We start from the raw sequence: 20,462 nt of genomic DNA, 5'->3' as shown, positions 1-20,462 counted from the left end.
AGCTTGGACGTAGTAGAAAGATGTTCCCAAGGGGATCTTCATTGGTGTGAGTCCCCTTGCCTCTCACATGTCGGGGTGCTTCATTAGTGTGAGTCCCTTTGCCTCTCACAATTTGGGGTGTTTAATTATTGAAATTAGTCATGAAGAAATTGTTCAAAATTATCCCCATTGGCTTCAATGCATAAAGTCAATCATCTGCAAAAATTGTCCCACGGTATGGCTGCACGCGCTCTTCAAATGCATTGCTCCACATCGTTTCAGGTTGTGGACTGTCTTCCATAAACAATATTTTTTAAATAACCCTACAAGAAAAAAATCAGGATGTGTTAGGTCTGGTGATTGTGGAGGCCATTGAATTGGTCTGCCACGTCCTATCCACTGACTAGGGTACCGTAAATTTAAAACGTTCCGCACATTTTTAGCATAATGGGGAGCTGCTCTGTCCTGTTGGAACCACATTCGTTGCCTAGTTTCTAAATCAACATATTCCATTAGCTCCAACAAACAATCATGGAGGAGTTGTAAATAAGATTCCCCAGTAACATTTTGGTAAAAAAAAATACGGTCCTATCAAGTAACCATTTAAAATTCCACACCAGACCATTAAAGACTACTTGTGTTGATTGTCAATGGGTCTGTGCCAGTGTGGATTGACGGGGGACCAATAATGACAATCATGATGATTTAATTCGCCATTGTTTTTGAATGTGGCTTCATCGGTGAACATAACATATCTAAAATAATCATTGTCACCTCTTATCATTTCCAAGGCCCACTGGCAGAAATGCACGCGTATTTGCATATCTTTTAGTGTTAATGTCTGTGTCAGTGTGATATAATACGCATGATATTTATGTACCTTCAAAATCCTGAAAACAGTTGATTTCGGTATTCCACTTTGTCTCTGAATCACGTGACTACTTGTTCGGGGTCCAGTTGAACACAGGCGAGAACGGTAAGAGTACGAGTGTCATTCTCATAGTATTCACGATGACGAGATGGATGGTGCATGTATCCATTTCTAACTTGTTGAGTGCAATTTTGAATAATGTTTTTGCTTAGTTGTCATCTGTTTGGGAAACGATCCGCCTACAGGTGTGCAGCTCCAGCGTAATTGTTATGACATTCATCTAAAATTAACATCATATCTCTGTTGGAGGAAAATGGTTCAAATGGCTCTGAGCACTATGGGACTTAATTTCTGAGGTCATCAGTCCCCTAGAACTTAGAACTACTTAAACCTAACTAACCTAAGGACATCACACACAACCATGCCCAAGGCAGGATTTGAACCTGCGACCATAGCGGTTGTGCGGTTCCAGACTGTAGTACCTAGAACCGCTCGGCCACTGTTGGAGAATAGTGAGTCATGTTTCTCTAAAGAATAATTTACTTTTGTCAGTTGACGTTTACAGTTCATGATCTGAAAGTGAAGTGACGTCTAATCGTATTGCACTGACCTTTATACAGAGCCATAGTTCGCAGTTTGGCCACAGTACCACCACAGTCGGGTGAGTAATGCAATAGTGAAGAGTTCCCTAATGAGATATTAATACCATTCCACCTCCCTCCATCAAAAACATTCCACGTGGGAAAAATATATCACAAACATACACACGAAATTCAAGCTTTCGCAACAAACTGTTGCCTCATCAGGAAAGAGGGAAGGAGAGGGAAAGACGAAAGGATGTGGGTTTTAAGGGAGAGGATAAGGAGTCGTCCCAATCCCGGGAGCAGAAAAAGACTTACCTTAGGGGGAAAAAAGGACAGGTATACACTCGCGCACACACACACATATCCATCCGCACATACACAGACACAAGCAGATATTTGTAAAGGCAAAGAGTTTGGGCAGAGATGTCAGTCGAGGTAGAAGTACAGAGGCAAAGAAGTTGTTGAAAGACAGGTGAGGTATGAGCGGCGGCAAATTGAAATTAGTGGAGATTGAGGCCTGGCGGATAACGAGAAGAGAGGATATACTGAAGGGCAAGTTCCCATCTCCGGAGTTCTGACAGGTTGGTGTTAGTGGGAAGTATCCAGATAACCCGGACGGTGTAACACTGTGCCAAGATGTGCTGGCCGTGCACCAAGGCATGTTTAGCCACAGGGTGATCCTCATTACCAACAAACACTGTCTGCCTGTGTCCATTCATGCGAATGGACAGTTTGTTGCTGGTCATTCCCACATAGATTGCATCACAGTGTAGGCAGGTCAGTTGGTAAATCTCATGGGTGCTTTCACACGTGGCTCTGCCTTTGATCGTGTACACCTTCCGGGTTACAGGACTGGAGTAGGTGGTGGTGGGAGGGTGCATGGGACAGGTTTTACACCGGGGGTGGTTACAAGGGTAGGAGCCAGAGGCTAGGGAAGGTGGTTTGGGGATTTCATGGGATGAACTAAGAGGTTACGAAGGTTTGGTGGACGGCGGAAAGACACTCTTGGTGGAGTGGGGAGGATTTCATGAAGGATGGATCTCATTTCAGGGCAGGATTTGAGGAAGTCGTATCCCTGCTGGAGAGCCACATTCAGAGTCCTGTAACCCGGAAGGTGTACACGATATATATATATATATATATATATATACTGCAGGACTCTAGATGCAAGTAAACAGAAAATAATATAAATTTATCAGCTTCCACATTAGGTTTTATATTCACATTTGTTTTGTTTGCAAATTCACAGCCACATTGTCACCTTCCAGTTTTCCTTAGAGCTCAGGTTTCACTACAGATTAGTCCATCACCACTACCTGAATTTGATAACAGTATTCGTTAGCTTCACCAACTCCCAATCAAATTGTTTTTTCCAGCTTAACATGGACTTTGGGATATGATGCCAATCACTCAGTCTCCAAATTGTAAATTCCACTTTGAGTTAAAATTATTAATAATATTTCAGTACAGATTGTGCAAAAGTTGTGTATGTCAATAAAAGAAATGACTGTGAGTGATAAAAGCAGAAAATGAAGAAAGGGCATCCACATAACATAAGTAATGCATTCTTGTCACCACAACCAAGATTCGCATATCAGACATAATCTTTAATAACATTTCAACATTAAGGGGCGAATGTATATATAGGGAGTCCCATAAGGAATGGTCAATATTCAGGGTTATGACAAGAATGATCATTCAGAGCAAAAAAGTCTAGTAAAACTGAGCTCTAAAGTGCATATCTTAAGAGCTATGAGCACTTCTTCATCTTTGCATCTGTGAAACAAATTTCTTCTGCTTAACAAGTGCTCAGAGTTCTTAGGGTATGGATTTTAGGGCCAAATTTAAAAGACAATTTTTTTTGTTTTGGTCCATACTACATCCTCTAAAATATTGAAAGCAAAGAGCTAGCAGGGTTTCATAGAATCAGAAAGGAAGAGATGCTCATAGCTCTTAAGATATGCATCATAGAGACCATTTTTATTATAGCTGAGTCAGCGTAAGCTGATCCCTGACAGTTACAGTGGGCTAGACACAGCAGCTTCACGGGCATGCCTCATCAAGTAACATAATGCGGTGTTGTTAACATCTCTAAGGCAATGACTCACAATGGCTCAGGGTTGTCAAAACTCATAGACGGCTACTATTTTCCTGCAGCCATTAGCATCTCACAACTGAAGGCTGGCAGCAGTGCTGTGAACTGTCAGGATCTTCTTACTACATCTCAAGTATAAATTTTTTTTGCTTCAAATGATCATTCCTATTGTATCTCTAAATATAGACCATTCTTCGTGGAATGCCCTGTATATCCTCAATAACAGAAGTGCCAGTCTGCTGCACAAGCAGAATACAAAGGAAAGGCTGCCACTGACTAGCACATGTTGTCCTGCCATTGTGAACATATGCTCTACACCACAAATTGGTGTAGCGTGTGGAGAGCCCTTTGTAAATTTCATACAAGAAACATTTGAATAGAAACAAACAATTGGTTAAAAACCGGTAAATGACCAGCATCCAGCCATTAACAGTCTTTTGTCCATTTTGATGAAGTCATGGTCCCACACAGCATTGATGTGTGACCGGTCAGCCATATTTCTGGAGATATTGCTATTTTGTAACTAGTTTATGATGGCATTGTCCACTTGAACATTTCCATTCAGAGTTGTTGAATCACTGTGGTCTTAGTATGGGGGTTGGTTTGATGCAGTGCTCTACACTAGTCTTTGTCCGCATAGCTACAGCAACCTACCTCCTCTTGAACATACATACTGTAGTCAAGTCTTGGTCTCCCTCTACTGTCTGTACCACTCATACATTCCTCCATTTAACCATTAACTATTCCTTGGTGCCTATATATGAATTTTTGGCAAAAGTTGGCTGAATCATGACCTGTTACTGAAAAAGATGTAAATATGACTTCATATGCACAATAAAAACACATTTTTCTGTGCTACAATACCTGGATTCATATAAATTGGTGTGAAATTCTCCTTAAAGCTCAGACCGAGTGAGGTGGCGCAGTGGTTAACACACTGGACTCGCATTCGGGAGGACGACGGTTCAATCCCGTCTCCGGCCATCCTGATTTAGGTTTTCCATGATTTCCCTAAATCGCTTCAGGCAAATGCCGGGATGGTTCCTTTGAAAGGGCACGGCCAATTTCCTTCCCCATCCTTCCCTCATCCGAGCTTGCGCTCCGCCTCTAATGACCTCGTTGTCGACGGGACGTTACACACTAAGCTCCTCCTCCTCCTCCTTAAAGCTCAGGAAAAAAATATGACTTTTCATTAAAATTTGGACTCTACTCATGACATATTATTCCTCTCATTTGTAAGAATATAATGAATGGTGCTAACAAACAATGTCTGAGTATCATAGCTTCAGGTTTTTGCTGTTATGGTCTTGTTTTCTTCCTAAGAGTAGTCTTCATCAAATTAATTTCTGTCATGTAACACTGTGCTACAAAGTTAAACTTTTCCATCCATGACAATTTAAAACTATGTTCTAGACTAGCTTTTGACACTGTTGCTGGTCATTTGCAAGTATCAGCCAGTAGAGTACTTGGAGACCTATGCCAAATTTTTCTCTTTTGAGAAAAACTGATATTAAATTGAAATACTATATTTAATTGCAGATGAATAATTAAACATTATTTTTTACAGTTAAAAATTAGACATAAAACTAATCTGGAATACAGTGTACAGAGACATTTTCATTACTATAGAAGCTTTTTTTTACAGTTTCTATTCAATTTACTGGATGTTATTCACTAGTGCACTGAAAAATTTTCCTTTCTGACTTGAAATATAATTAAACCTTTGTCTCTGTTCCTTTCCATATTTTAATTCGCTCTGTTAAATTAATTTTCTTATAACTGATTATCCAAACTGTAAGCCTACAAGCAAGCTCATTTAACATTGCTTCTTCTTCTTCTTCTTCTTCTTCTTCTTTTCCTTCTTCTCCTTCATACAAATACCATTTTGTCCCGACTTACTGAATCATAGTGTTCTTGAAAATCTTGCTGGTCGTTTTGTGATCTTTCTCTTGTAGAAATCTCTTCAGATGGAAGATTCTTGTAGTATGCATTGTAATGGACCTGTGAATCTTTTAAAGCTGTAATCTGTTCCTAATGGACACTGGCTACTGAATTTAGTTTATTTCCGCTTTTCTTCAGTCATAAAATTTACCTCCATGAGTAACCAAATCACTTAGCCTCCCTTTAAATATCATTGGAGAAGGCATGCCTCTTTCATACTTCATCCATAAAATTTTTAACTAGTTTATCTCATAGCCATCAATATTTTATTGTCTGTTTTTAATTGCCTGTTCTAATGATTTTGTAAAATGTTCTCCTTTCATTACATTAACTTCAAATTGTGGTGTTTTGTGTTTTGCAGATTTTACAATATTGCAGCAATACTCTGGGCCATAGATATATTTGATCTTACTTCCAGCTTTCTCTATTAAACCAAAGTCAGCATCATTCGGTAAAAATAAATAGCCCGATACCAAAAATATGTGGTCAGTTGTTTCCACCTGCATTTTTGTATCATTGACTAGTTTTTACTGGGATGAGAGCCACCTTACTGTTTTGATTCTGCCCAGAACTTGCATTATAATAAAGAGAATGTTTGTGGCTTGATGAATACATTTTAAATGCATTCTTATACAGTTTGCTATTTGTGGTGATCCTCTACCTTCTATCCTACGTATACATGATGGCTGTGGGTTGATTGAAAGATAGTGCCAAAATTGTGTTCACACTGTTATAACCGTGCACGAGTTGTGTGGCTGGTAGTGAATGAATTCAAACCTTGCAATAATAGCTCTTTGTTTATCAATAATGTGTTAACTCAGTACAGCTTCAGAGGACAAAATTCCACACTTGATGATGTGTAGTGGGTGCCCAGCATGACAAAGTCCATTATTGTCAGAAGTGGTGATAAAGTGGGAAATACCATGGATGACCAGCGGCAGTGAACCATAAAGCTGTAAGCTCGTGGGCCATTGAGATATAGGTCCAGGTGCGTGAGCAACTGACATGTCCAGTGCCTCATCCTAGTGAAGGGATGAGATGGCAACGTCTGATGGGTAGTGGCAGTGGCAGACATTGTCGTCCAAAGCGCAGACTCTAGGCAGCTGATGCTCGGTCTGGAGCTCTGACTGCAGTGCTGTATATTGCAACCCGTACGCCATGTATTAGCGTGGCTTGCTCCCCCAGACACTATGGCTGCTGCAGGAGGCTTGTTGTACTCAGCCTAATGAATCATCTGGCTTACAAATATCCTCCCAAGGTAAAGCAAGGGCCATGCCTGGCCTGTAAAGCACACAAATGAACATTGTGGCCGAATATGTGGGGATCCAGTCATGCATATACTACATGTATGGTTTTCTTATATCATATGATGTAGACGTAGATAGTTTAAGGAAAGACAAAGCCTTCTGCAAATCAAATCTGGCCACATAAATTTAATTGTGTGCATGTTTCCCCTCCAGATTTTCTGTAATTCGCTTTGCAGCATGAAGTGGTTCACCATAGCCAGAAGGTGCTATTGTCTCAGAGCCTCAAGTAACCACTGCATCTTGCACACTGAATATTAAACTGTGGACTTGGTCCACCATTACCCTGAAAGATGACACTGTTGTCTCAGAGCATCAAGGAATTACTACAGCCTACAGACAGAATATTGATCTATATAATTTGTTCACTGTTGCTCTGAAGAATTATTGATATTTTGCATCCAACTGTCTTATACCTAGAATTTTCAACTTTTTGCGCTTGGTCCGCTTTTGCTCTAGTCCCCTCATGCCTGAAAACATGCCACATACTGATGCAAATGTTCAGTCTTTCTCGTTCTTCCAAGAGCACTTGCCAAATTTGAAGATTCAATACAACACAGAATTTCAACCTCTCACAATCATCCAAATCTGATACATGGTGAAGAGATTCCATCAGTGGTCAATCAATTCATACAAAAGATAAAGGAGTAACTTTTTCGACTTTAAGCTGCTACTGATTTGAAATTTAAATGAGGACATCACTGTTAGGGATGACAGGAATGCAGACACTCAATAATAGGTGTGTTGATACCCAAAGCAGCTGAAATGCTTACAGAGTGTGAAGCGCTTTCAATGGTACAATTTCTGATTACACAGAATCTACCAGTACTGGTACTCACTGCCAAATTTGTAAAATGTGTAATGAATAAATCATGAGTGTCTCAGCGATATGGAGATGAATGAAACATATTTACTATGACAACTTCATCAGTGCATGTCCCACAAATTAATGATCTTGTGGTCAATATTAATAGTAATCTCAAATTGTTGCAGATGATGCAGTTATCTATAATGAAGTACTGCTTGAAAGAAGCTGCATAAATATTGAGTCAGATCTCATAAAATTTCAAAGTTGTGCAAAGATCGGCAACTTGCTTTAAATGTTCAGAAATGTAAAACTGTGACTAAAAAAAAAAAAAAAAAAAACACATAGTAACCCATGACTATAATATCTGCTGAAATTGTCCAACTCTCATGCAAATATTGGGAGGGAGTACTTCTTTGACACAAAAAGTGAACATCAGAGTAGCTATAACTAGACAGGAGCTTTTGGGATATAATAGGTCTATCGGTTGTTCAGTTATATCAATACAGGAATTCCTGTGCACTGTATTTTGAGATATGTGAGGTCGAATGGTGGTTGAGTTTCCTGTATGTGCAGTCCAGCGACTCTTTACAGACTAGGCCTGAAACACATTTGCTCATCCCTCTACTGCTTAACCTCACCCCAGCTGATTCTCATCCTGTTTTGCATCTAAAAGCTTTACATGCTGGCACATGATTCTGTGATGGTAATGCTGTCAAACAGGCTGTCACAATATAGTTGCCGTGACTGACAGCATAATTTGACATACGGATTCAAAACATGGTATATCACTATGACAAGTGAGTTAAAGAAGATGTCAATTATGGTGAAACAGAGCCTGAAGCAAACATAACACTTTTCAGGTTACCTTAGCTCATTTTGTGTTCTACTGATTGATCATGTTTCGACAAGCCAAACTTACTGCCTGGACTTGCTTGTATTTTTCGTCAATCAATCTTCTTAATGATGCTACTGATAGTTGCTTCTCCTGAATGTTGCATACAAGTAGGCAAAAACATAAAGTAGTTCATATGCTGAAGCAGTTAAAATGGACAGATGTGGGTTACTCATCATGCCAGTCACACATGAAAGATAAATAATGGGAAATACCAATAGACACTGAGATCGGCATATATTTTCTGATTTGGTCTTTCACATCACTGCCTTTCAAGAGATGGAACTGGCAAGCAGTTTTATTGTACATATTTGGCAGCCATCAATTAACAGTCAATAAATTCCTTAAGTAAAATACTAGAGAATAGAATTATAATGTAGTAATTATTTCTAAATGGCACTATGTGACAGTATTGAATGGTGTTGTCATCAAGAGTCTTGTGCCTAATGGATGTATAGGTAGGAATTATTAAAATGTATCAATAGGAGTAAAAATTGGGGTCACAGCAACTTCAATAGAAAATGGAAGTTTATCTCTCTTTAAATTCTTCTGTAGTGTAAAATGTGTAAAAAAATCTTTATGCAGTGTTCCTGGAGGCATTCAATGACGCACCGTGTAATTGCATTGGAAGAATGTCAAATAATTGTATCCCAATATACATGTAATTTTTTGTTTCTTAAATATTGTGATCAAGATGTTAATCATTTACCTGTGAAATGTGCCATGGTTATATATAGTCTGTTGCTATTTGTGCTTTGTATGCAACAGACAACTAAGCACATAAAGGGACATATAGATAGTACTTTGTGCTTTCTCATTCCAGAGATGAACCTAACAACCTTTATTTGCCAAGGAAATTTTTTAAGCTTCCAACCCATATGTTAGGTGGCACTGAAAAAAAAAGACAATAACATAAGCAATAGCTTGTCCCTTACAAAAGTTTTAAGTTTGGTTAGTGAATAATTAAAAAATGTGGAAAGAAGAGAGATATAACAAAAAGAAGATCATAGGCTAAGTCAGATGGAGGTAGCTCTGGAAAATTTCTATAGATGAGGAAATAGAAAGATTTTCTTCAGTTAATTTAGGGAGGCTGGAGAGACTTGGGAGGTTGCAGTAGACCTCTGTGGTGTAACATTGCAACAGTAATAATATTAAAGCTTCTCAGCCAGATGTAAAATACATAGTGACAAGCAGGAAAACAGTTTATCTAATGTCAGCATGCCTGTTTGTTTTCATTGCAGTTCTGTGAAGTCCACAGTCACCCGCAACAATATCACCACCAACAATGTCAGCAGAACCAAACCATCGGAAGCAAAGAATGACAAGAACAGTGAGGAGAAGAATGAAAAAACTGAGACAGAAAACATTCTTGTTTTAACATTACGTAATATTTCTCTAAATGAAGATAATGATCTAAACAATCAGATCAAAAACCTGTCCATAAAAGACGACCAGGAGAATGAGGAGAACGAAGAATCAGATCTTCTATCACGTGGACCAGATAGAGTCTGTACAACAGCAAACAGCAGGACTGTACCATACTTTTATGAACAGGTACTACCTATGTTTTGTTTCTGTCTTCAGTTCACCAATGAATGCCTTATGGGAATATGAATGATTGTTTTGGTCAAAATATGATTTCAGGTTCTTTCATTCAGTTTCTGTTATCAACAGTGTATTGATTTAAAGAGCCCTTTTGAAGTTAACTGATGTTCCCCAAGATGGCTACATAAAGAGAAATATTCTTGCTGTGCCATGAAGTGACAACACACAGTTGATTACACATTCACTATTTTTTTATAAATGTGTATATGAAATAATTCTGCATTAGCTTTAAAATTAATAAAATAAAACATTTAATTTGAATTCTTCTTGGGTGTTATGCAAGGTTGAATCATTTGTTCTGCATTAATTTTCTGGAAAGAGACTAATTCCCATTTTCAGGTGACTACACATGTTTATCAGAAAAATGCCTAATTGTATAAAATATAACCTCATGCTGCAGGTAATAAGTCTTCAGGAAATCAGTCAAGTGTTTAGGTGGGCAGCATTGCCATATTGATAATACAAGCTGTGAAACAGTATTGACAACACATCTTTGCAAAAGTAATGACTGAAATGAGTACTCATACACACACTCAGTGCATTATGTTTCAGAATAAATCAAGTATTGCACAGGCATCAAGTGCTAAAAAGAATTGTAGTTACAGAATAATAATTTATGTTCATATGGTATTCATGGGGAACTTAAATTTGGTAATTTTAATCCTGTATGTAATACATGCTACTCTGGCATACATTATGTCTTGATACAAACCTTTACTCCATCATCAACTCTTTCTTTTCCAAACCCAGAGTAGGTTCTCTTGTAAAGAATAACAGATAAAGTGTATGGGAAAGGTTGAATTTTGATGAGGAGGTGGTAGTCATGAACCATTAATTATAAGGGTTAAAGTTCAGGGTTTGAGTGTTATTGAGTTGTACAATGTAGGAGTGTTGTCATGGGAGTTCAATGAACTACATTGGTGTGCAGATGATAAGATAAACATACAAGTAACTGACTGAACTATCTGTAGTCAAATACAGTGATAGCCTCCTCTGGAAAGAAAGTGCTGCACTTGTGTGAAATCTTCTCTGTTGTCAAGTAACAGCTCTTCAAAGAAAATGCCCAAGCCATCAGCAGGAGTAAAAATCCACTGAATGCCAGACTTGCAGAGTGCTGTACTTCAATAGGTGTGATAGCAGCATCTGGAAACTTCCAAAGAGAGTTGTAGTGGTGAGTGAACAGGAATCTCATCACTGCAGCTACAGCCCACCACTGGACTGAGTGACGTCAGGTGGCATGAGAGTCTGGTGCCACATTTAAAACTAACACTCCTACCTTTTAGTGTCAAGCATCCAACTTTGCTTTCATTCAGTATTCAGAGCCTGCCCCCATGCCGTGCTTAGTGTGTACTTCTGGTCTCAGCTGAAATAGTTGTGGTTTATTCTAACCAAAATTAGACGTGTTCATTATTATGGAGTGTCTGTGAACTTTATTTGTACAAAAATGTCCAGTTTCAGTCTGCAGATTGCTTTCCTTTATTTTCAAATACCCAGTTTTGGGGCCAGCTGTCCATCTTCAGATAATTTGTTACAGTTACAGTGTAATTTGTCGATACAGAACTGCAAGTTCACTGTCATAATTCATTATTCTAAGCTTGGCCACTTCTTCATAGTAGAATCCCAGTGTGACATTGGGTGGGAAAAAACTCTCATCTTTTCAAATTGTATTTTGAGACCTTTGTCGAGGCTGTTTGTCCTTGGCCAGCTTCTCGAGCTCCTGATGTTTAATGTGTGGTGTGTACTCAGCACAGAGCTCAGCAGCAGTGTGAGTGGTCTGAGCTGTACAGATGCTGACACATTCACAGTCTTGGGATATTAAGTGAAAGCAAAGGCAAGTGCTCAATGCTGGTAGGGGGGCAGGAGCATCAGTTTCAAACATGGTGCTTGCTCCTCATACCACCTGATGTCACTTGATTCCATAGCAGGTCAGAGCTGCTGTGAGCAACCCAATCCTGCTTCCTGCAGATGCATGGCTGTGGCTCTCCCATGGCGATTCCAGACTCTGCTATTACGTAGTGGAATACTGTGCCATACACAGAAGGCAGAAGGTTTTTACTCTTGATGATGATAGTGTAGACAGCTGTCAAAAGCTCAAGCATTTTTTACAAAGTAGCAGTGCATGAAAATAGAGAAGATTTTATTTAGGTATGGCACCATGAATGACTCAAGGACAAAACTGATAAACTTACTAGACAATGAACTTGAATCAGTTCTGCTCTTAGTTATTGGGAGAGAGGGGGGGGGGGGAGGTATTCTGCAAAAATCACTTTGTCTCATGTTAACAGCAGTTCCACTTATCAATTTCAAAGAAATGGAAGCAAGCTTCTCTCTTTTTCATTGTCATCATTACTTATTCTTTTGTGTAAAATCTATCTTCTTGTTGCTGGTTGCAGGCAGCCATTAATGAAGTTAAGCAGCAAAGTGAATGTGCTGCTTGATCTTTCTGAGTCAGCTAGAGATAATATTCATGAAGAAAACCTTTTGTTTTTCAAAGCGAAACATCTCCCTCAGTCCACTGATGATAAAATGTTATCTGTTTTGTCTTACAACTGTGGGCTGTTGTTCCACTCACTACCTGCCATCCAGTCAGTTTAAATGTCAGTCCAAACACAAAACAAATTGTCCACAGAAGAAAATGTTTTAACAAAATAATTTCAAAACAATAATATATTTTCAAAAGGCTAAGTTTTTGGATAGTATGTAAGTATTCAACAGAAGGGATGTTGCTGATGGAGCATCACCTAGAACAACAGTAGATAAAAATGAAATAAAGTGATTTTATGCCATTAATGGCCAAGAGATCCCATCTGTGTTTAGTCAGCCAGCCTGATGCAAGTCTTGTTATTTGAAACCAGTTTTGTGACCTGTGTGCCAAGGAAGGTGAAAGGAAAAGATGAGGGCAACATAAACACCCAGTCGCTGAGTGTAGAAAATCTGTGATGGGACCAGGATTCAAACCCAGGGTCCCTTGATCTAGAGGCAGAAATGCCATCCACTATATCATGAGCTGTTGATTACAGAAGGTAAAAACTGTAGGATATCTAAAACAATGTACCAGAAGTGCTGATTAAGATTCCACGCAGGCCTAACAATATTATGTAACCATAAAAGCACAGTATTATACCAAGCCCAATCACAGGAAGTGCCATCGGAGAAACTGATAACATAAAATCAAGTGTCAGTATGCCTGATCAATGACAAATGGCAATATCAGGACATGAATGGGTTCAGGACAGAATGATCAGTCTCTGGGAAATGGGTTTGTTATACCATGACATTTCCATTCACACCGGATGTGCTGCAGTGACAATGATCTCTGGAACAGGGACGTATATAGAGAGCTGCAGGGAAATTCAAGCTCATGATGAGATTACCACCTTGTGTGTATAGCCATAATGCTTGGCACAGCTTCTACCACCATCTCAAAACAATGCTGGAGCACTGCAGTAGATATGGAACAGTTTGTATCAACTGTTTGATACCACCTGCTGTAGGGCTGGGAATACATGTCATTGCCTTGACTTCCATTGTTAATGAACCACAAATATTTCATAAATAAATGGACACATGAAGTGCTGCTGTCCAGGGTTGCAAAGTGAAATATTTTTATGAGTTATCCCACATATACATCCATGTTAGATGCTACTGCAATGGCCACAATATGACAGCTGCATCATTGAATGGTGCAGCCAAAAAATACTAAGTGAGATGTGCCATTTGCAAGTTGTAAATAAAATTATAAGACAGAACAATGAGTATGAATTACAATTTGTTTGGGACTAACAGATTTAACTGAATCACAAAAAAAAAAACTCTATAATAACATCATTGTTAGAGCTTCCATTTGATTTCATCAGGATAGTGCAAACTTTATATTTGAAAGAAGAGTCAAGCCTCACTGCCAAGATTACAGACAAGGAGAAAATCTGGAAATCACTTAACTGGGAAAAAAAGAGAGATGAATACATGTTAATGGAACATACTTGAACCATTTTTGTTTTGATGATGACATTGGTCTGTTTGCCACTAGCACAGATAAGCTTCAGTAATGAACAGTAGAAATTAGTAGAGTAGTTTGACACTAGGCCTCAAAATCAGTTATAGTCAGAATAAAAGACTGAGAAAAAACATCTACAAACAAACAAAAAAGTTATAGAACCAATCGAAGAGTCTTTGTGTTTACTGCAGCTGAAGATAAAGCTGTATCAACAGGAAAAGAAATAAACACAAAAGTTAAAATGTTCTAGAGTATTGTTGGTAAACTAAATAGTTTACATTGTGCCTCAGATGGACATTTTACAATAACTGTATGTTATTAATTTTGACTTATGGCTTTGAGGTACGGACGAATGCAAAAACCATTCAAAATTTGAGGGTTGCTTGGTGAGAAATAGAAATTTGCACATTGTGGAGTACTGAGAGAGTCAGGAAAACAAACAAATGGATTAGGGAATAGACAGAAGTGAACGTTGTCATTTTGACTATAATGAAAATTAAATGGAGGTAAGCACAAGATGTAGCCAGACAAATGGATAATGGATAGACCTAGAAAGTTCAATGCCAAATTCCAAAATAAGGAAAGACTGAGATTATGACCTAGTGTATGGTGAGTGTAAACCTGTAGGCATTGTGCTGTAACAGCATCAATATGTGTGGCTGAAGATCATAATAATTGGTATAAGAGGGCTTTATTCAGCAGTGGGTATTAAATCACTGCTAATGGAGACTTTTCAGTCAGTTAAGTGAGCAGTTCTTCTTCAAATAATTTTTCACATCCATTTAGTACATAAATATACAAGTTTTGTCTTTCATCGTCCACAACAGAATAAGAACTCCAGAATGAATCTTTCGCTCTGCAGTCAAGTGTGCAATGTTTTGAAACTTCGTGACAAGCTGTGGAGTGTGCAGTGTTTGGAAACTTCATGACAGATTTAAACTATGGCACACTGGTACTCGTACCTAAGACAATACATTTTGGGCCGTTTATGGGTTATTCATGATTCATCTACATAGCTTCATTTCTGACACTGCCTATCTCTCTCTTACATTCCAAACTTCACAGAAATTTTCCTGTTTAATGTGCTGGATAGGTACTCCTACAATCACATAGAAAGAGCATCTAATTATGATTTCATCATATTTGATTAACAGATATGATTTATTTGTTGAATGCACATGTCTTCATGTTTACAAAGTGTTATTCATGTTACATGTTCATGTGCATGTGTGTTTCCTAATTAGAAGGCTAACAGTGCTTTTGACCCATTCTTTTATAATTCTAGCGCATTGTATCATCTGACAATCATGGAGGAGGAACAGTTCTCTGTCCAGACGTTTCATCACCACAACAGGTATGACATGGAATAGAAACATTTCCATAATTTTGTGTCTCTGTACTGGAAAATATACACCAAAAGATCTGAAATTAGTAATGTTGTGATAAAACTAAAAGTAACAAGAAATCATCTGTGTCATTTCCTCTGCTGTATATTTTCTGACAAGATATGGGAACTTCAAACCTGAATAGCAATCAATTGTATGCAGCTATCTCTGAGTGACTAGTATCTTTGAACTATGTTGTATCTTTGTATTGTAACAAGCTTTCAGTTGATTCTTGGTATCCTATTTGTGTGAATACTTTGCACATCTGCTCGGTAATGCTGTAGTTGCTCTACACGATCACACAAGTGTTAATCCAAATAGCAATCCACCTGGAATCCCTGCAGTTTGACCCAAAACAAGCAAATGAACCACTTTCAGGGACACTTGAGATATACAAGAGAGTGCTTCACAGAGACAGTTGCTCGTAGCAATGAACACTCAGGCCATTCTACTGGCATGGTGATATTGTTAGTGGTGTGTTTTGAATGATGCCAGAGAGACAATGTATGCAGTGAAATCAGAAAGTAAAGAGCTTTCACTACCAGCACATAGTGATGGTCATACAGAATAATTATAAAGATAATGTATGGCTCAGTCCATTGCAGTTCCTGTTATTGACTTTACAAATGATTCAGATCAAGTTCTCCAAGTACAGGACAGTATTTATCTGAATGATTCTCTATTCTCTTGCTGAGTCACATCTGCACAGCAATGTCCCACATCATTTTCTTTGTCATTATGAGCCAAAAACGATGCAATAAAGTCTGTTTCTTCAACCATGAGAAACCCTGCTGGCTAGGTTAAATGTGAATATTTCTGAATTTCCTTCTGCGCCGCATTTGATTAATGGGATTTCATTCATTGCAGTCCTCTGATCAACTGAACTAATGCCATATGGACATGCTTTCCATGAAATTCTTGTGAGACAGTGATCTCCATGTTAACTACCTCCTTTTCAACCAGATCATCCAAGAATGTAGTTTGCTATTGTGGAGTATTCCTATCCAGCCACAGCATAATGCATGACACTCAAAAGTTGTTCATCCTAATAAGCAGTGTTGGGGAATATGGTTACCTTATAATTGATGTGATTTGATCATCTCCTGCCACCTCTAAAAATCTGGTACAGCAAAAGCCACCTTTCTCCGAAGATTAATCAAAACACCAAAACAACAAATACAGTAACTAGTGTACATAGAAAAATTGGACAACAGAATGCCATCACAGTTTTGTAGACATTTACATGAATTAACTGATCCAGCATACATGCCGGACGACATGCTCTGGACGCTTTGGTTAAGTAAGTTTCCCTGCAAATATAGGCTGCAGTGGTTTTATCAATACAATCATGTGAGGGTCATAATTGTAGGAATTCCAGGTGGATTGATATTTCAATAACACTTGTGTGGTTGCAGAGTAAAATTACAATGTTTTATTGAATAAATCACAGAGCACACATACACAGTGCAACACAAGTAATATACCAAGAACCAACTGGATGCATCCTATATGAAAAAGATGAAACACATTTCAAAGAAACTAGTCACTTAGAGATAGTTGCACACTATTGATCACTATTTGGGTGTTCAGTCCTCACAACTTCTCATGAGTGTTCAAGAAAACATTTTATTCCAGTTACAGTGCTGACTTATCACAAGGCCATGTTCATGTCTCAGAGGTACACCAAATTATGGAAACTAAAGGTTTATTTGTGAATTATGCTGATAAATTTCTTGTGATAGTCATTGCAACATTCTACCACCACACAAAAGTTAACAGTAGAAAGCAAACAAACAACAGCATAGTTGGTGTTCACCAAACATGTGGCTATTTTGGCTCCATGCTCTTTTAGCACACATTCTACAGTTCAGTTATCTGCACATCTCTCATTTGCTGTAGTGAGGGCAGAAATTCATGAGTGAGCTTGTCGTGCATTTGGATGGATACATAATGTGTGTAATTCACAGATGACATACATTCAAAAATGGGCTTGTAAGAATGAGATAATTTTATTTCAGTGTCATAAGAAGAAGCTCCTGGGATTTTTCCCCCCAGGTCCAGAGATGCAATTTTTTCTTTCTATCCATTCAGTTTCTGGCCTACCACAGTATGTTATCATGGACAATTTTTTCTAAATAATTTTGTATCAGCAGACCAGAAAATATAAAGTGTGTAGTTTGCAAACAGTATGTGAGCCACGAATTCTGGGAAACCAGTGTCATGTCAGAATTTTAAATGACAGGAGGAGAGACTGTCTGTCTGAACACTTGCACAATGAAGTAGGACAGCTATAGACTATGACTATGGCTCAATTTAATCTCAAGGAAATATTTTACATTCGAGAATGTCTCCAAAGAATCTGTCCAGGTTGACCTCAATCCCAGTTTTAACAGGAGTTGGAAACCCATATTAACTTGTAAAAGGAAATAATGGTTCAAGTTATTGTTATCCCTTAAATTTATACAAAAGTAATAAAAAGAATAGGAAAAAAAGATGTTTTGTATGTGTAAATCTCCTACAAATATTTTGTTTGTGTAAAGTAGGAGTCACCTGGTACTAACACTGTCTAACATTTTTTATATTTGTATGTCTGCTCTTAATCTAACATTAAACAACATGTTTCAGGAGACAGATATTGTTGGAGATGTAGATTTATAAACATGTCCTGGGAACAATGTACGATAGAGATCTATGAATAAAATAGTATTGTTGAATACAACTCCTTTAGAAATAAGTGTTTACATAGGAAAAGACAGCCTGTGATGTGTTACACTTTAGAAGATTATCTTTGTAATGGACTAGAAACTAAATCACTCAATTAATTTCCATGGAATGTAGAATTTCTGTCAAAGTCGGGGGATGCTAATATTTACAAAACTTAACTCTTTTTATTATTTGCAGTCACACTGTTTTTTAGATCAAATTTACTTTGGTCAACATGGGGCACCATACATAATGAACAGGAAAAGAGAGAAGAGAATGTGATAATGCTTTTAAATTATTACTTAATCTACTGCTCTTGAAAATACTTGTAATTATTACTTAATCTATCACTCTTGAAAATGTTACATTATTGAATTACAACAATTTATGAAGACATAAGATAAGTACAAAAATGTTGCTCTGTATACTTGACCATTCAGTTTCAAATAATCACTGTGAGATTTCTCTCTCTTTATATTTAGGTCACAAACTACGCCCAGAGCCTTTATCAAGATCGCTATGTAGCTAACCTGCAGAATTCCAGCCAAGACACAATTTTCACAACTGGGAACTACTCCAGTTGCTTGAATAGTGTACTGGAGGATGCTTTATCAGAGTTACCTGCAGTGTAAGATTTCTACTGAAATTTAACCTTATTGTCATTGCAGATTTGTGCACCTTTGGCATAAGAATCAGAGCATCAACATTTTTAAATACTGTAAAGAATTTTTGTGAGAAAAGTAATTGTTTATCTCAAATGAGTTATCTGCAATATTGTAGATGTATACATGAAAATAATATTAAAATGACCGTAATATACAACTTGGAAACATTGTGACCTTAGTACTGGTCATTGCACTGTCTGCCTTGTACAGTGAAAAATCATATCAATGCCCAGTGTTTATGCAGCAAATAATTATATCAAATCCAAAAAGCAATGATCTCAACTGTAAGTACTGTGCTAATAATAGTGAGTATAATTTATTGATGAATATATTGCTCTCATATATTTATTTTAAATGTACCCTCAAATATCTATCTAGTGTTTTGTATGTACAGGATTACAGCCACTGTGAATTTCTTGAAGGGTGTCATTTTCTGTGTGGGTTGTTATTTAATTTAGAAATAAACATTTTATTTCATAATTTTACATTTAGCTGATTTCATCTCTTTGGGCATTAGCATGCCACATCACAGGAAAAAAAATGTGCTGTAGTCTTATGTCAAAGAGGACGAAATTACGTAATTCCTAAATTATGAAATAAAGTGTTTATTTTAAAAAATTAGGTCATATGCAGAAAAATTATTTCCTTCAAGAAATATCTCTATTGTTCAAGGGTTACTGTAGCAGCCTCTGAATACTAATAAATTGCTGTCATCAGAATCTGCATGATGCTATCATATGTATTCCTCATTCTTCAATTTATTATGCATAAGCTAAGATCCATGATCTTCTATAAAGGCAGAATGCAATAAAATTACTAATCATTGGTTTCGTGTAGTCATTATGGCGATTACCTCAAAAAGTATCATTTTTTCCTCACACTATGTGATACAAAATCTGTAGATTCAAATATTTTGTTCTTTTTCATTTTAGGCTTCCACCTTTGACTGAAGAAGACTTAAAAATTCTTCAATCAGTAGCAGAGGAAATGCATCGTGACTGCAGTTTAACCAACTTGGTAATTAATGATATTGATAAAATAATCGAAAGCAAGACAGATGATAAGGATATTCAACCCATTAAACGAGAGCTTTGGGAGGTGATTATGTCCTTTTAAATATCATAAATCCACTTCTGTAATGTGATAACATTTAATAACAGTTAAATAGTTTTTTGCTTGCTTATTGAAATGTGATACATTTATACCAAGAGCATTGACAGTGTCGAGAGTGTTCTCAACAATGAGTGTATATTTGTTTACAGCACAATGATCAGTCAGTTCTGTGCTGTGAGTGCATTCACATTGTAAAGATTGATGTATTTTAAGGTAGCATTTCACGTTTTATAAGAAAAAGAAAAATAGAAAGAAAGAAAGATTGTTATTCAGAAAAATAGTGCTCTTCTGTTAACTAAAAAGAAGATTGTTCTTGAGCAAGTGTTGTTTGTGGAATTGGACATGGCTGACATTAAGATAGTGGCGTCTGATGGAGAAGACTGCAGGAATTGGAAATAGTGAAGGCAAATGAAAAAATGCTGTACAGTGGCTTCAATAGCGAAAATGAGAATGGGCAATGAGGATACTTTGAATGAATAAAATCTGACTGCAATGGACTAGATGTGTGGAGAAATTTTAA

General features: G+C 37.5%; 1 protein-coding gene across 4 annotated transcripts in view; it reads left to right on the top strand.

Annotated features, from left to right (window-relative positions):
* The window catches only part of LOC126203562 (uncharacterized), a 292,843-nt gene that overhangs the window by 214,496 nt on the left and 57,885 nt on the right, over positions 1 to 20,462 (top strand). For 3 of the 4 annotated variants that reach the window (XM_049937889.1, XM_049937886.1, XM_049937887.1), the window contains 4 exons: positions 9,716 to 10,028; positions 15,362 to 15,430; positions 18,647 to 18,792; positions 19,762 to 19,927. In XM_049937889.1, the coding sequence (XP_049793846.1) occupies positions 9,716 to 10,028; positions 15,362 to 15,430; positions 18,647 to 18,792; positions 19,762 to 19,927 (694 nt within the window). The remainder of the gene's footprint in view (positions 1 to 9,715; positions 10,029 to 15,361; positions 15,431 to 18,646; positions 18,793 to 19,761; positions 19,928 to 20,462) is intronic. The other variant, XM_049937888.1, reaches the window with a different exon arrangement.

The sequence above is a fragment of the Schistocerca nitens genome, chromosome 9 (assembly GCF_023898315.1).
Source record: "Schistocerca nitens isolate TAMUIC-IGC-003100 chromosome 9, iqSchNite1.1, whole genome shotgun sequence".
In the NCBI taxonomy this organism is placed as follows: domain Eukaryota; kingdom Metazoa; phylum Arthropoda; class Insecta; order Orthoptera; family Acrididae; genus Schistocerca; species Schistocerca nitens.
This window is presented reverse-complemented; position numbering and strand designations above follow the sequence as displayed.